Genomic DNA, 17,178 nt, shown 5'->3' with positions numbered 1-17,178 from the left:
TTGTTGTTTGGATAAAAAATTCCGCAGACGTTTGTTTTCGAAAATTTGCAGTAGATAATATTGCAATTATCGCGATATTGGAATATCTAATCCAAGAAAGCTCTTGAAAATTTGGGGTACATATATATTCCCCTTTTTTTTATACATCAAGTGGGAAAATTTCAATTAGAAATTTTAAAAACTGAGCCTGCAACACCAAAAAAACTAATTTTTGGAATTTTCAAAATTACATTTTCGCACGGTCTAAACACTGACCTAAATAAGCTACAATACTCTCTTTTAGGCGATTTATTTCTTCTAATTGGGTTGTTAACATGGTTATTTGCTGCCCATCGCCCTTATTTTGCATAGTCGCCACGATTTTTTAGCTACCTTCTATCAGCCTCTTGAGGACCTAAATATGTTTTCTAATATTACTTGTGCTGACAGGAGATATAGCGTTTGTTGTTACAGCTCTTTTCTTCTTTTCTTTAAGACCATCGTTGTGTCTGGAAATATGCTAAATTTCCTGTGGAATATTTTTAAAATGGCTGCGCATAACCTAAACAGTCTATTTCTAGCTAAAGCCAATAGACGAATTTCATCGTGGCGCATGATGTTTATACCTTACGCAAATAAACAGTTATGAAACTTAGTAGACCAAACAAATTATCACACAATCCTTCGATAATTTCAAAAAAGTAAATATTGTTAGATTAGATTTGTTTAGAATAGACTTTTTTCCGACTTTTCCAATTATGCCAAACTCGATTAAAGAGGTAGAGAATAAAAATGATTCTCAGCTCTAAGTTCTTTATCAAAAGGTAGAACAAATTACCAATTTTGTAAATATTTTGGTTCCTTAAGTGCCTCAATTGCGAGCTGAAATTTACGGTCAAACCCTTCATATAGCCAAGATTCTAAGAATAGGCTCGTTTTTAAAATAATAATTTTCTACAAATTTAAATAAAATCCAAGCAGAATATTGGTCTAAAAACTTTAGTTTTGTCATGATAATTTAATATTCTATCTGAATATCCTCAGGAGCATAAAACCATTATAAAATTTTGGATGACGTCATAATCATTATAATTTATAAAATTTGAGAAAGGTGTATTGCAAGGTAGATTAGAATATGACAGTATATTGGCGCGTAAAAATCATTTATTTAGCAAAAGAAAATGCAGTCATGTGTAGATAGGTTTATAATATTGGCGCGTAAAAATCATTTAGCAAAAGAAAATGCAGTCATGTATGGATAGGTGCGCGTAAAAATCATTTATTTAGCAAAAGAAAATGCAGTCATGTATGGATAGGTTTATAATTATTATCATCATTATTATCGTCATAATGTACAAATGTGTTGTTAAACGATACATTACGGTAGCTATATGTCTAGGATGCAAATTACTTGCCAAGGAAATCTTTGGGGAATATATTTTTGCGGATGACTAGATATTTCCGGAATTTGCTGAATGGATTTTTAGTGGAGACTAATTAGCTTTCAGGAGTAAATAAAGTCTAAGGAGGAAAAGGTTTGCAGCAGAATTTTTGACAATACAAGAAAAATAACATTTGTAGATAATTGATTCTTCAGCAAATAACTTGGTAGCTATATACACAGAGGATAACCGTTAAAGGCCTTTATAAAATAGGCAAGGGTGTTAGAAGTCGAGCAGAGCTATTTATATGTGCGCATGTAACCACTCCCACTATCAATTTGTCGTTAAATAAAGAATTCAGCAGGTGTAATGACCAACTGGATGTTGCCATTGCAGTATCGTTCTTAAAACATTATTCCTCGAGAAAGCACTTGAAATTAAATAGTAATTTTGGATCAGTTAGTCCCTAGCATTACTTCATGAAATGTGTTTTCATTATGCTCAAAATGGTTCAAAAGGCATTGCACTTGCAGCAAAAAAAATACAACTTGTTACAAAATCATTTTTATTTCCACGTCATTTCTATCTTCTGTAACCGACAGTTAAGTGGAGAATAACCTAAAGGGGAAAGGTAAAAGGTAAAAGGTAGTGAACTTATAATCTCTGGTTTTGTCCAGTCCAACATCGACCTTATTGTAATAAAAATCAACTGAAATCTCTTCAATTTCATTGGAAAAATACAAAAATTTCCTCAAATCTCCTTAATATTTTTTATGAAAACATCACCTAAAATAGTTCAGGAGTCTCATTAAAAGTCTTCAAATCTCTTCGAATTTGTTCTCTAAAAAAATGGCAACCCTTGTCAATTTGAAACAGGTTGTAATTTTTTCATTTTAAACCATTTTATAGCTGTATCTACTTCATTATTTGAATTATAATAGCAGTAAATACAAGAATTAACCGTGGTCTTTTTGCTAACTGTAGTTGTCAGTTTATAAATAGTTATCACTTTAAATATGTAAACTAAAAATAGACTGCGCATATCAAAGAATCAATTCGTCATTGTGACATTAAAAAATTGTGACAATTAAAATTATACTTGCATTAAATAGTCACTGGTGACAGTTAAGATTTTTAGAGGTCAAGTAAGCGATCTTAACATGAACAAAAATAAGGTAAAGTTTACTGCTTTGAATAAAAGGTTATCATTTTTACCTGTCAGTGTCTAAGACAAAAGCATGTTGGACATCCGTCTTTAGTTTTTGCATATCCCATAGGACATCTGTATCTGCACAATGGGGTTGGGCAACCTAGAAGAAACATTTTGGGTTGCAATCATTTTCAACGTAAAAATACAACCCATCCTATGGACACTTTTCAAGCTATAGCAAATACTGATCCTTTTAGCAAATAAGATGATAGCCTTCCGTCTACAATCCAAGACATGCAAAGCCCGGCAGAATTTCGAAGTTCGTATACCCACGAGCAATTGGGAAAGCAGTTTATATATAAGTAGAGCGGACTCCGGACTTTTTAAGTCCAGTTGTTTTTCACAGCAAACCTATGATTTTAGGTTATTCCATTATTTTTGACTTCAATTAATTAGCCTACATCTCTGCAAATTTAAAACTTTTGAATTCCAACTGCTGCAAATAGCGAAACACAATGTTTTGCAAAATATATTTTGTCTAGTGTTTTAGATGATATAATGTGCAAAGAATGATACTGTTTTGAGCAAACTATCGTTAGCGCAATAAATAATTTAAGATGAAATAAGATATCTTATTGTTAGCATGCATTTGCGCATGTCGAGCTGGAGTATAATTTGCCCAAATTGATTTTTGTGCAAAGCCATCTCATATAAAACTTTTTAACTATATTTCTGACGAGTAAAGAACATTAATTTTAGCTCACTGATATCTAAATATTTTTAGTATTGTCAAAACTATAACAAATAAAACAGGCTATAAGAGTCTCCGATAATAAAAAAGATTTTCCAATTAACTTACGTCGTAGTCTACATTGACATGTTTGACAGCCATTTCTATCGTTCATGTAGCCAAGAAGACAAGGTTTGCACTTGAGTAAAGGACATGCTAAAAGGCATGCAGATGCATTAGGTTTTGATCAAAAATTTTGTCTTAAAGCAGATACTGATAAATGTAGAATATACTTCGATTAATACACAAATCATTCTAATACTAGAAAGTGTTTTATGAAAACTACAAAACCGGAGTTCCTTTCGAAAATTTTTATCTCTTCTACTTTTTTTTGAAAGAGTTAGGAATTCGAATATATGGGAAATTTCGCGATGACTTCTTAAGTTAGAATTAAGTATTTGTCTTTGGTAAGTACTTGTCATTGCATATCCTGGTTTTTTATCAGAAAGAATTCTATTCGTATATTATGAATCTAAAACCAATATTAATAAATTGCAGCAGTGCGATACTCTCTATCATTTATTTTACACCTGTCAGCACTTATCTTTTTATTGACTAATTTGCAATAGGATATTTTAAAAACAATAGTAGTACTAATGAAATTGCCTAGCGGTTGGGTTTTAAATGGATACCCTACCTTTCCTTTTACAAATGCACGTATTGCATCCATTTCGATCTGTCAGATAGCCATTTGGACAAGGTCGCAAACAACGTCTCAAAGGACAAACTAAAGTCAGATACGAGCATGCTATATATTTTCTTTATATAAAAACAGATTAAATTGTTATGGATATCATGTTCAGAATTATTACAATTAGCCTTCGTTGAATAATATTAATTCATAAGAAATTACATTAACTAGATAAAAATATTAAAGAAATTTACCTCCTCGTGGTCTACATTGACAAGTTTGGCAACCATTACTATCTTTCATGTAACCATAACGACATGGTTTGCACTTGAGCAAAGGACATGCTAAAAAAAGATGTAGGCGTTTCTTGAGGTCTTTAAAAAAGATCTTGATGAAAAGAACTACTAAACAATTTATTTCGCATATCAAAGCACAACGTAGTTTGTACACCTTTTGACAACATTACACTGCATATTTTTAAAGATCCATAGCTGCAATTTCGTTTATACAATACTTAGAAACATTTAAACAACTGAAGATGTTTTGAAAAAACTGAGAAACGAGATTTCTATATAAGACTATAATAGGTGGTTAACTTTTTTCATTTTACCGGAGCAGAATAAAAGTTAGTTCTTTTGTGCATTAACATGTTTCACAAGCATCTTTCCATCATACATATCCGTTTAAGCGAGCTTTGCATTCAAAATTGATTTTAAGTTTTAAGTTTTTTGTTTTTTAACGAGGTATCGAACTCAAATATTTCCCACTGGCTTAAGTTACTATTGTGATTTCTTGAGTTACATAACTGCCTCCGTTTACGCATTGACTGCTTGTGACCAGTTTCTGGTCACATATTCTAACTACAATACTAATACTGATAAAAGTTTCTCAGCCATCAAAACTTTTCATGTAACCATAACGACATGGTTTTCATTGTATTCGAGGACATACTAAAATACATGTATGGACATTCACTTAGTCTGTGCTATGAATCATAAATATACCGATCCCTCGATTTAATAACACTTAGAGATCAATGCAATTTATATACCTCTTGGTAAGCAAGTGCACGTCTGGCAACCTTGAGCATTTTTAGCAAATCCATATCTGCAATGTCGTTTACACAATACTTGAGGACATTCTAATAATAAAATGAAATTGCATTTTTATCAGGACGCCAGAAAACAAAAAAAATTGTGTTTACTTAGCTATTCTTAAAGATTGCAAAATAGAGTTAATTACAGGTCCTTGATACAAAGGGACAAGGATAAATATTACTTGCAATGTAACAAGAAAAAATTGTGGTTAAAAGCATACTGCCTACCATTTCGTTTGCAAATGCACGTATTGCAGCCATTCCGATCTGTTACATAACCATTTGGACAAGGTCGCAAACAACGTCTCAAAGGACAAACTAAAGTCAGATAGCGATTTACAAGCATTCCATATATTTTCTTTATATAAAAGCACATTAAATTGTTATAGATATCATGTTCAGAATTATTACTACTAGTCTTTGTTAAGTAATTTTGATTCATGAGAAAATACATGATTTGATGAAAGTATTAAAGAATTTTACCTCGTGGTCTACATTGACAAGTTTGGCAACCTTTACTATCTTTCATGTAACCATAACGGCATGGCTTGCACTGTATTCGAGGACATACTAAAATACAAATATAGACATTCTCTTAGTCTGTGCTACGAATCATAAATATGCTGATTCCTCGATGTAATAACAGTTAGAGATCAGCACAATTTATATACCTCTTGGTAAGCAAGTGCAGGTCTGGCAGCCTTGAGCATTTTTAGCAAATCCATATTTGCAATGTCGTCTACACAATACTTGAGGACATTCTAATAATAAAATGATAAAGCATATTAATCAGGACGCCAGAAAACAAAACGTTTTCGTATACCCGACAGTGTCATTCATGCCCGATGCGAAGCAGGGTTATGAAGATGGAAAAATAAAGGTACTCGCAGGTGATTGATACATAGGGGTGGGTATGACTACTAAGTATTATTGTGAATAAAAACATACTCCCTACCATTTCCTTTACAAATGCACGTATTGCATCCATTTCGATCTGTAAGATAGCCATTTGAACAACGTCTTATACAACCTTTTAATGGACAAACTAAACAGAGATGGTTGGAGGTTGCTTTAAGTTTTATTGTAATGAAGACGTTAATGTTTTTAAAGCATATATTTGCAAATAGTTTTTGCATCAGATTTTTTCTAGTCAAAGCTATTATATCTAATAAACCCAGTGACTGCCACGTATACCAGGAAGTGGTAAAGGAGTGTTGAGCTCCATTTTTATAAAACTAACCCTTGTAGTTCAGAACTTTAAAATGGTATACATACATGAAACATTTGCACGAATTCTACTTTTTTACGTTTAAAATTCTTAGCTACATGAGAGAATATAATTGAAAGTTCGGTTTTTCGTTTGCTCATTGAATCCTGGTCACTAAGAAAAAATCCGTTTATATGATCCATTTTAAGAGAAATAAGTGTTTGCAGAAATTTTTTGGATACTGCAGAAAAAATCTTTGCCCTCTCCCCCCAAAAAAATGCTGAACAGTTCCACTTTAGCTTTGCAGGAAATTTGAAAAAAAAATGTGTTCTGAAGGTACTATTCACATGTCCTTACCTTTTGGTCGACATTTGCATGTTTTACAACCATTCTTGTCTTTAAGGTAACCATGGATACATGGTGGACATTTAACAGCAACACATGCTGTCAAAAACAAAAACAAAATGACATCAATTTTTTACAACCTTCTGCGACCACGGCCATAAACATGGCTAAAAGCGGGATAAATTTTGGAGATCGTCTAAGTAAGCAGTTAACGACACTGTTTTAGCTATGTAGAACCAAGGAAGTTTAAAGAGGTAAGGAGGTTACCTCCTTGGTAGGACATATACATTTCAATCTTCTTAATTTTATTTTGTTAGATCTAAAATCTTAAACGATAATATATTTTGTTTGCACCTTGCATGGTCCATTCTATCGATTGTTTCTTAAACCGAATTTTGTACAAATAAAGGTAGTTTAATTCTAAACGTTTTTTACCACGCTCACGCTTTAAAACAGAGATTTCGTAGCCTACTGTCTAAATAGTGTTTTCCACGTGATTGACAGTTCTTTTTCAAATCTTTTCGAAATTTCGACAACAAGAAACAAGACAGAAAGTATTTTCGTTTTTAATAAGAACGAAATGTTACACTTACTGTTGGGTCTACATTTACATGTGCGACATCCAGTCTTATCTCGCAGGTAGCCATTCTGACACGGCTTGCATCTTTTGCGAGGACACGGTTTTCCTATAAAATGTTTCAAGACCACGGTTAACGATAAAGAATGCACGGTTATCAGTTTTTAAATATCCCAATGACGTCATCAAAACTTTATTTTTTTTTAAATATGAAATCAATTTTTTTATATCTAATAAATCTACCAATCAATGTTTCGGAAATTCTAATGTACTAAATGATTGGAAAATGCCTTTTTTTAGGCATATGTAACGTCATTTCTGAACCCAATGACCTTATTTGTATTTTCTTTGTATTCTGATATTCTGTAAGTATGCCACTTAATCCACTCCCCCTTCCCTTGGTGCTACACTAAATCAAGAAACCCGGTGTTATTAGGGTTAAAAAGACTTTCTTAATTGCCTCTTGTGTTTGGGTATTTGTAATTAAAATGGTCCAAGAACAGCAACAACAACAACGACACCGAATAAATAAATAACGTCAACTGTATCAAAAAAAAAACAACCAAGAAAAGAAGCAACGACAACAAAACTTACTACAGACTCGACTTCGACATTGTAAACCTTTGTCACACCTGGCGGTAAATGGATTACATCGCTCGCCTTCAACTTTTGCACAGTACTTGCAGCACCCGCAACGATCTTTAATAATTGAGCCTGAAATTTCAGAATTTTAAAAAATTCACAAAAAAGTCAAACTAATCACGCAAAATACTTTCACGCTTTTAGAAGTATTTATTTTCTTTAAGAAACTAAAACTTTGAGGGCTGCAAATTTGAGAAATGAAGATGAGAATGTTAAACAACTCTTTTACAAACCTTTGCAATTTTTAGGCTGAGCGCATCTCACAGATTTGCAATCATTTCTGCACTGGCGTCTTCTAAACCCTTCAATTTCCACAACAGCGAAACACACCACAAGCAATACTAACACTTTCGCACCCACCATGTTCACTCTTCGTTCTTTGATATTAAAAAATTACTTTTGTTTACGATATCGTTTGCTGACATATATATCGTTTTTTAATGTAAACAAACTTATGTATGTAAACAACAAAGAATGATGACGACGTCACTATATCAAAACTTGTTTTGCCACAGTTTTGCTAAGTAAGCTAATCAGCATTTATTATTTACAGGGCGTTCGCTACGGTATTTAAAAACATAGTTGAGTATTTTTAGTCTCGTAGTAGGGATTCTGAAAAACGGACAGAAAGTAGAGTTCTATTGGAATCTTGCAAATATTTTTTCAAATTTTTTTTCTATAGTTATTATTTCTATAATTTAGTACCTAACATACGTTAGCAGGATGGGTAAGGGGGTTAACTTTATTAGTTTATGCTTTAAAAGTACTTTGAAACAAAAATATTATTATTCGCTTATTTTATTTACACTAAGTCATAAATTACATCGAATATTACTATTTGTCAAACATATTAATCCTTTTATTGACGTCTATCCTTAAGAATTATAATGAACAATGACGAAAGATAATTAAAAATAAAAACGAACTTGTGAATTAAATATCACGTACGTCCTCCTGATGTGTCAAATGTAACGTCATGAAAGTGACATCAATTGCTTTTGGTGTTGCGAAATCTGGTCCCATTGTTAGTGCAACTTGAATCCACTACAAATTTTAATTTCAGAATCGTATATAGGAAATTTGAAATCTATGAGTCTGCAAGGACTTTTCGATCTAATAAACATTTTTTCGAAAATTTTAAATTTTATACGGAAACAGTTTTTTTAAGAGCAAGGCTCACGGATTATTTTCCGTTCAAGGTAATGTTTTGATTTCGCGTTGAGAACAATATGCATGCGCACTCATTCCTGTAGGTAGAAAATATGAACAACAGACCAGGTAAGTCAGAAAATTCCACGAAACATTCTTTGGCAAACTATCTATCACCAAACCAAAACTTTATTTGTTGATAATGCTTTGACACTTTTTCAGATTTTATACCCCAAAAGTAGTACTAATTTACGTTTCACTGAATATAATTTGCCGGTTCAACAAAGCTACATTTCACAGCATTAATTCACGTGGATAAACGTGATAATTATACATTATTAATCTTCGTGGATGATTGTGTTTACTGAAGAAATGTGATTTTGCCAACTGCTTCTGATGTTTCTTTTGTGTGACTAAAGCTGCGTTATTATTTGCGGATTATTGGCTTCTCGTAATTAATTTTTACAGTGATGACCAACATAACCATTAAAACCATTGCCTTAATAGTTTGACTAAGCTTCAATCTTGTCCATAGAGGTTGTCGCGAATGGGCGCTTGAAGTACATTTAAAACTTCCATTGAAGTAACGAAAGCTGAGAAAGCACGACTGCGGCTAAAATAGACTACCGCCTAAAATATCAATTCTATTTTTATTCTAAACGATAAGAAAAAGGGATCGATCCACGCTTTTTTATAGCCTGACATGACTTAGCCGGGGTCTAAACTCACAATCCTTTGCGCTGGAAGCTAACGCTTTACCAAAACGATATCTGTACTAACTACCTCTAAATCTAAGACCCAAAAAAAAAACAGATATGAAAAACAACTCCGTGAATTTCATTGCGGTATGAAACTTTATGCCGATATAAGTTCATTTCGGTTCATAGCGCGTGGCCTTGTGGTTATGGAGTTCGCTTCGTAATCACAAGGTCCGTGGTTCGGTCCACAGCGCGGGCATGTTTAGCAAGTGTCTTTACTACAGCTACGGGTCAACCCATGCCATGTGAGGGAAATTGGGTAGGTAATGCCGGTGTATACTTCATGTATACATTCCGAACACAGGACCCACATTAATAACAGTGTTTCAAACACTGAAGTGGCTATATCCTGTATAAACATTCGGAATAATAATAATAATAATAATAATAATAAGGTCTAGTGAAAACATTGCCTAAATTTTCAAGCTAGAACTGTTAGAAATCGCAGCGCCATTAAGAGAATAATAGAGGTTGTTGTGAGAAACAAAAGCTGGATTTTTTACAACATAAAACTTGCTTTGAAGATAAAAGCTGTGTCAAAGCGAGCGTTGCTTTGAGCAAGCTTCTTAGCTACAACTCAGCAGGTAAATGTTAGTATTGAGAAAAGTTGGCTTTTTTGACGTAATTACAAAATTGAGTTCAAATGTTTCAACCCTCGCCAAATAGAATCACACTAAATAAGATTCGTAAAAGATCGAAAACAACTTTAATCAGGTGGAGTGTAATGACAAGAAAACGACTGTCGCATTCAGCAGCACTTGCCTTGAGACTCAATATACAAGAAAACTAATACAATCGACTTATTAATTAACGGACACTTCAAAATGCGGACACTTCTGCCAGGGTTGTCGACATGTACATACAGGTGTTAAGGGGCCACGTTTAAGAACATCTTTGGCACCGTTATTTACAGTACTTGTAGGGGTAGAGTTTGCTGCTATGGTTGTCCAACATTGTGTCAAAAAAATCAAAGGGTAGGGAGGGGGGGGGAATTATAATTCTTTATTTATCTTCTTTTCTGACATTTTTCAGTTATTCCATTTGTCTGAACTACTTTTGGCAGAGATTGTAAACCCGTTTTCCGTTGAATTAAAGCGGGGAAATGAGATTCCCTACTTCGCGGACACCTTCATCAGCGGACAAATGATTGCACCACAGGCGTTCGTTAATTAAATTCACAAACTTTTTTTTACAGAATGGACCATCCTAGCCACATTTGCCATGTCTGAACATTTAAATCTCAAAAGCCCAGACAAAAGTTATAAAATATATGTTGATAAAATACCAAGGAAAATTAATTTCTTTTCTGAATAACTTTTCCAAAGCTAAGCTAATAAATTTGTATTTGTTTGTTGCACGTCTCCTCCCAAGGCGTCGCAAGCATATAAAGAGTTAGGGTAACACTAGGCTACACTCTAAAGCTAAAGTCACTCTCACCGCAATAATCCAGGGTAGTGTTTTTTTTTTGTACGTTCGTCTTTTATGTTTATAAATATACAGTAAATTTAATACTTTAAAAACAATAAAAATTGAGTAACAACATATAATACTGTATATACTTTTTCTCATCGACAAAAATGACGAATTTTCTCAGAGGTGCTTAATATTCGAATAAAAGTTGTATACTAGCTTAACTTAGACACTGCGTGGTCATGGATTTAAAACTTACAATTTTACGACATTTAGGAGGAATTTATGAGGTTTAAGGGTAAAACTTTAGGAGAAAATGCTTTTTAGCCTCTTCTAGTTCAAATATCAGAGAAGGTATTCATTTCGACTTTCAGTAGTGATGAAAATATAACTCATTAACATATGGATTCCGGTAAAAACAATTTTCAGAGAATTTTGGATGAATCCACAATTTGGGTCCAAATTTGGATGCCTGAAATACCCATAACATTGGAATTATTGTTTTTAATTGGATCGAAGTATTTGTCAATAAAAAAATTCTTTAGGTGACAAACACTTTGTCCAGTAAGGTTTAGCTTTATTCGAAAAAAGTCCACCGGCGTAGAATCATTTCGTAAAGTCGCAAATTTTCGAAATAGCGAATTCTTTAGGTGACAAACACTTTGTCCAGTAAGGTTTAGCTTTATTCGAAAAAAGTCCACCGGCGTAGAATCATTTCGTAAAGTCGCAAATTTTCGAAATAGCGAAAGTGTTTAGTATAGTGTAATAAATTAAATCATAAAATTGATTTCACATTTTTGGTTTTTTATTTTCAAAAATTTCAATATCGGTCATTTCACGTTTAGGAAGTCTGTCATTTGCACCGCCGTTGGTTACCGTTGGTTTAATGTGCGACTCATCATTACTCTTAGGATTTGCATTATCTTCTTGTTTAATCTCTTGAATAATCTCATTACTGTTATTGACACCAAGCTGGTCTGTAACACTCTTAATATTTGAATTGTCAGATTTAAAACTATCGTCTTTTATTACATTTGATTTTTCATCTTCGGTATGTTTACTTTCGTCATCGTTGTGGTCTAACCTACCCTGCTCAGACGCGGATTTGTCCTCTGCTTTAACTTCTGAAACATCTACCTTTTTAATCTTAAGCTGGTCGTCAGGTAACATAATCACGCTACTTAAATAAAATTCTGGCTGAAATTCCGGTATACTCAAACCCAGTCCTTTCATCACGCGTTCCATGACGTCATCGACATAGGCATGAATAAGAACGTCGGCCTTTTTGTCCTGAAATAAAAATGAAGTTTAAATTTATCAAACTCTTTATTAAAACTTACTTATACTAGCAACTGTTTTGGAGCATCTAAACGATGATGTTATAATTCCGCTTAATTAGCTAAACTTTCAAGGAAACCAATAAAGAATTTTGAAGTCCCTTTTAGAGTCCCTTCCATTTAAGCCCCCCTCTAATAATCGCTCTTAAGTTAAAATTAATTTTATAAGCACGCCCCTCTCTAAATGTTGTGGAAAAGCGAACCAAATGAAGAAAAAATTATCGCGACAGAAGCATTAACGAAGGTTATCAAATACTGTTACTACGATAGTATGTAAAATATTTGGAAAAATACTTATGACAACTCACACTTCACCACAGCTCCAGAATAGTCGTATTTTGTTTAAAAATTACGTTTTCTTAACATATAAACAAACGGCTCGCTGAAGGATTAAAAATGCAATGAAATGCACATCAAGCCTGGATATCGAAGAGATGCCGAAACAACAGCAATGTGAATAGAATATTAATGCCCACTGAGAAGAGTCTTCAAAATTCAGAATCAATCTTCTATATTTCTACTCCCATAATTTTTTGTTTTAAAGGGCTTTAAATTGGAAATTATCTTTCATTTTCTATTCTACTGGATAATTAAGGAAACGACATTTTTACCCTTTGCACCCACTTCCCCTCTCTTTCTCCTCCAAATAGATTACCAAGACTAAGCATAATGTGTTGGAAAGTGTTCCGCGAGAACTGAAAAATTTTGTATTAGCAACAAATGTGACTGAATAAATAAAAGACTTTCTTACGTATTTTGTTTTCTGTAGGTTTACAATCACCATCTTGCCTTTGTTTTTCAACGTAAATAATGGCAGCTTACCGCTTGGTACGATTTGCAATGTCGTGCCAAGGCATAACGACAGATCGGCTTTTCTAAACATGAAAAATTCTGAAAGATAAAAAAAATCAACCAGAGTTTTTCCTGCTTTGGGCCTTTTCGTCAACGCTATTCTCCTTAAAGATAAATCTTTAATCAAAAATGTCCTAGACTTCATTAAAGCTCGTCATACCAAAGTCTAGATACAAACCACACACAAAAAGTATACATACTTCGATTCAATTTCTGCGTTATACAAATCTCCCGAGGGTAAGTTATCCTCCCAATCAAGTATTGTATCTCTCAACTTTCCTCTACAAAAGTGCAAACAAAACCTTATAGCAAGGAATACATAATGCAGTGGTCAAACTTGGTAAAAAGGTAAATGTTTCTCGCAAGCGGATATTTTTTTCAGAGAAAATTATTTTGAGCGTATTAACTCATCTTTAGACTGGTACGACTGTATTGATTTTTGTGCCAATGCTTGAGAAAAATAGTGCGCGCGAGAATTTATAATTTAAAAACAAAAATTCCAACCTGCAGTTCGTGAGACCACGCTTTCCTCTCTGCATGCAAACATTACCTGTTCGCTTCTGTGTCATGGTAGAAACTGGTGTTCGTCGATAATATTCGTGGTCACATTTCTCGCACTTTTCCACAAACATGTTTCCATGTAATTCAGATAACTGCGATCTAGCAAAATAAAAGATACATATTTTGGAGTTTTTCAAGGGCTATAATTTGTACCATCATCTGCCACCCTTAATTTCATAACACAGCTGAGATACCTGAAGTACTTTATCAGAGAAATCTTCGTGGAAGAAAACTTTTTTAGCAAATTTTTTTGTCAATTTTTTTTTTCGGATTAATTCAAGTGGCATTTCTATGTTACTCACTGGATGGTTTTTTTTATCAAAGAAAACAGAAAATAATGAATATAACCTCTGGTTTAAGAAGCTATCAACACATTCGTTGAAGAAAGCTAGATAAATCAGTCGGAAAAAATCATACTTTAGGAATAAAATTTTCATCACTTGACAAAAATTTCACCAATTTTCCCAAACGAATTTGTTCGTGCGAAGGTAATTCAAAAACACAGAAATACTAATTTTAATTCAAAATAAAATTTAAAAATTAGAACTAAATAGGTAACAAATGCGACAGTTTAGGTTAGAAAATTTTATATTATTAAAAGTATCTTCTAAGATTTCCCAAAGCATTCCAAGCATTCTATGTTGCTAGAAACCTAAGAGTTACGCTTTTCAAGCAAGATAAGTTAAAAAGAAAAGGTTTTTATTTTTACTATAAAAATTGGGTCAATCTTGTAGCAACCACAAAGAGTAACATATATTTGTTCATAATTTACGCGGTAACTGTGTAGCTGTCTCGTGTTACAGCTAATAATAAGCCATTTAACTGTTTACTTCAAGAACACAAAAGCAATCACAAAAAAATCAGCATCTACAATGTCAACCTATAGACGATGGATTATGTAGATCTACGATAGAAAATCGAGCAAAAAATGTCCACAGTGAGAGCGCCGGAACTCCTAAGAGCTAGATTGCTATAAAAAAGTGACTTTCATTGGGAAGAAAATAAATTGAGGTTTCCAACGGGTACCAAACAGATACCATTTAGGACTTATCCGTGACCACCAATAACAACACAAAAGGCTAAGGGTTAAAAATCCTTAGCAAACATATTGCTAGAAAACAAGATACTTAGAACACACATAAGTTGTAAAATTAACACACCGATGCCACAGAATGGTCATCACACAAGTTTTACCTGGGATAGCCTGATCTCAAATGTAATCCATCAATATTTTGACTCACAACATATTTCACAATACCAGACTGTTGCAGGCCAAGAATAGCCATGTGTGTCTTAGTTGGAATAGCCTCATCGAAATCTAAGATCACAAAATATACAAGTGTACAAGAGTGTACTATAATTGCGGTGGAACGGTAAAATAAGAAATAGAAACTTTCAGGAGTTTTTAGACATTTTTTAGGAATTCTACTAAAATTCCCAGGACAAATTGGTGCTTTCAAAAACAGTTTTGCAGGCAAATGCTTTCAGAAGTTTAATTAAACATCAGACTAGCTGTATGTCCCGATGAGAAATGTTGAAAATATAATAATAAAACGAAATTTTTATGGTGTGCACAAATACCAAAGTTTTCTTAACAAAAAGCATTACCAACAACAAGATTTCAAAGAATTTTTTAGAAACAAAATAAACTTTTTAAGATTTTTCAGGCATACTAAATTTTCCAAGCATTTGGTCAATATGACAAGTTGTCGTACATTTTTACACCCTTTAAATTTAAACATACGCACATCAAAATGTTTAAAGTATAATTGCATATATAAATATATACACCAAAAAAACCCCAAAATATTGACATTTTTGATTACGATTTTCTTATCAATACTCTAGGAGTAAGAATCAGCATACATGCAAACACACTTAATGGTGTGCAAATAATTAAAACACTTTCTTAAGCCTGTAACATACATACCAATATTCACAACTGGTGCTTGGCCTTTCGACTCCAGTGTCCATACACCCTTGGGCCCTCTAAAGTCTGGAATTCCAGCTGCAGTGCTTATGCCAGCTCCAGTGTGTACAACCATATGCTTCGAGTTTTTAATCAACTCGACTAACTGGTCTACTCCTCTTTTCAGAACATCTGGAGAATCGTAAATCTATTCAAATACAAGAAAACATGTTGTAACACTAGCATTTTTATAAATTAATTACATTTAGTGAAACAAATAATTTTTACCTCTGGTAAACCACATTTGCCTTTGTGTATATGAGGAAAGTTGCTCAAACCAGCTGCATAGTTGACAGACATAACTTGTCTTGTTTCTTAACAAGTATGCAAATTATATCTTTTGTAGCAACTAAAAAATAGAGAAATTATATGCAATAAATACATTTACCAGCAGAAATCCTGCTTAGCACTAGTTCAAACAATAGAAAAGGTTTAGCCTGTCAGTACCACTGACTAAATCTGTGTCTGAAAAAATCAAACAATCAAAAATCACAGCCAAAAAATATTTTACTGCGTGTCAATCAGCACCTTTAATACCTTACCTCCTGACCAGTAGCAATATTATCCAACTTTTAGTAACAAAAACATTTGAAACAGAAAAGAAAATAACATTATTGTGGGTCCTGGAGGTACTGCTACTGGTAGCCATATTTTGACATAAAAAATGGGCAAATAAAAATTAACTTAACTTAGCATAAAAATACAAAAAGATACAGAAGAAAGACATAATCACTTTCTGCACGCAATGTTATTTGTCTTTAGACATTGATTGTCATAAGAGGAACACAGTTCAGAAACAAATAGTCTGTTAATCAAGAAAACATTGCAGTGGGTAAATGTGAATGTGGATTATTATTTTTTTAATGCCAACCTTTATTAGGACTTAAGCGATTCAGTGTGACTTTAAGCACAACGTACTTGACACATGGTTTTGTTACATAAACACTGAACTAAAAGTTTTTTGAAAAAGCTGAAAATTACCTCCTGTAAGCCACATCTGTCTTTGTGTAATAAAATTGCTTAAACCTGCTGCATAACGGCCTTGTGATTTTGTTGTGCTTTATTAGTAAATACTATTACCACTTTAAACCTAAAAAATATAAAAATTAAGAGAATATGACTTTTAATAAAATTAAATTGTTTAGATTCTCAGTTGTTCAGATTAAATACAACCTCAATATGCTTAAGATGTTTTCAATTTAAACATGAAATTTTGCTTGAAATATATATCTGCTTAATTTTAAAACTAATTTTACTCTCTGAAAAGAAAAGCCACTCTGTTGTTATTCTACTTTTTTCAATTAAATTTGTTGCATTGGTTACAGGTTTCATTTTTGTACATA

At 33.0% G+C, this 17,178-nt stretch overlaps 2 protein-coding genes across 5 annotated transcripts; both read right to left on the bottom strand.

Moving 5' to 3' along the window:
- Positions 1 to 1,284: 1,284 nt before the first annotated feature.
- LOC130642923 (cysteine-rich motor neuron 1 protein-like) lies at positions 1,285 to 8,567 on the bottom strand. Of its 4 annotated transcripts, XR_008982573.1 has the most exons (15): positions 8,033 to 8,566; positions 7,752 to 7,871; positions 7,174 to 7,266; positions 6,593 to 6,679; positions 5,984 to 6,073; positions 5,700 to 5,789; positions 5,512 to 5,598; positions 5,257 to 5,346; positions 4,984 to 5,073; positions 4,187 to 4,276; positions 3,939 to 4,028; positions 3,371 to 3,457; positions 2,577 to 2,671; positions 2,148 to 2,202; positions 1,285 to 1,979 (listed from the first exon to the last, which is right to left on the bottom strand). XR_008982573.1 is itself a non-coding variant. In XM_057449557.1 (14 exons), the coding sequence occupies exons 1-13, from the start codon at positions 8,160 to 8,162 to the stop codon at positions 2,580 to 2,582; spliced, it is 1,236 nt and encodes a 411-aa protein (XP_057305540.1). In that variant the 5' UTR covers positions 8,163 to 8,565; the 3' UTR covers positions 1,285 to 1,979; positions 2,577 to 2,579. The 4 variants fall into 4 exon arrangements, 2 of the variants coding, with proteins under 2 accessions (XP_057305540.1, XP_057305541.1); XR_008982574.1 differs by lacking the exon at positions 3,371 to 3,457 and having other exon boundaries at positions 8,033 to 8,567; XM_057449557.1 differs by lacking the exon at positions 2,148 to 2,202 and having other exon boundaries at positions 8,033 to 8,565.
- A 3,336-nt stretch (positions 8,568 to 11,903) lies between these two features.
- LOC130642907 (NAD-dependent protein deacylase sirtuin-6-like) lies at positions 11,904 to 16,949 on the bottom strand. The gene is made up of 8 exons (XM_057449556.1): positions 16,817 to 16,949; positions 16,064 to 16,184; positions 15,797 to 15,983; positions 15,061 to 15,184; positions 13,810 to 13,965; positions 13,506 to 13,586; positions 13,205 to 13,328; positions 11,904 to 12,406 (listed from the first exon to the last, which is right to left on the bottom strand). Exons 2-8 carry the CDS (start codon positions 16,133 to 16,135, stop codon positions 11,906 to 11,908), a joined length of 1,245 nt encoding a protein of 414 aa, XP_057305539.1. The 5' UTR covers positions 16,136 to 16,184; positions 16,817 to 16,949; the 3' UTR covers positions 11,904 to 11,905.
- Between the last annotated feature and the right edge of the window lie 229 nt (positions 16,950 to 17,178).

The sequence above is a fragment of the Hydractinia symbiolongicarpus genome, chromosome 1 (genome assembly GCF_029227915.1).
Source record: "Hydractinia symbiolongicarpus strain clone_291-10 chromosome 1, HSymV2.1, whole genome shotgun sequence".
Classification (NCBI taxonomy): domain Eukaryota; kingdom Metazoa; phylum Cnidaria; class Hydrozoa; order Anthoathecata; family Hydractiniidae; genus Hydractinia; species Hydractinia symbiolongicarpus.
The sequence above is the reverse complement of the archived record's forward strand: the minus strand, read 5'-3'. Positions and strand labels throughout refer to the sequence as shown.

Excerpts from the sequence above, each read along its gene's own strand:
- LOC130642923 (XM_057449557.1), bottom strand. The coding sequence starts at position 8,162 with ATGGTGGGTGCGAAAGTGTTAGTATTGCTTGTGGTGTGTTTCGCTGTT. Across the intron at positions 6,680-7,173 it reads ATGTAAATGTAGACCCAACA|CATGTGTTGCTGTTAAATGT; the intron begins GTAAGTGTAACA and ends TGTTTTTGACAG. Across the intron at positions 5,074-5,256 it reads GTGCATTTGCAAACGAAATG|AATGTCCTCAAGTATTGTGT; the intron begins GTAGGCAGTATG and ends TTTTATTATTAG.
- LOC130642907 (XM_057449556.1), bottom strand. The coding sequence starts at position 16,135 with ATGTCTGTCAACTATGCAGCTGGTTTGAGCAACTTTCCTCATATACAC. Across the intron at positions 15,984-16,063 it reads GCAAATGTGGTTTACCAGAG|ATTTACGATTCTCCAGATGT; the intron begins GTAAAAATTATT and ends GTATTTGAATAG. Across the intron at positions 13,329-13,505 it reads AACGCAGAAATTGAATCGAA|AAAAGCCGATCTGTCGTTAT; the intron begins GTATGTATACTT and ends TTTCATGTTTAG.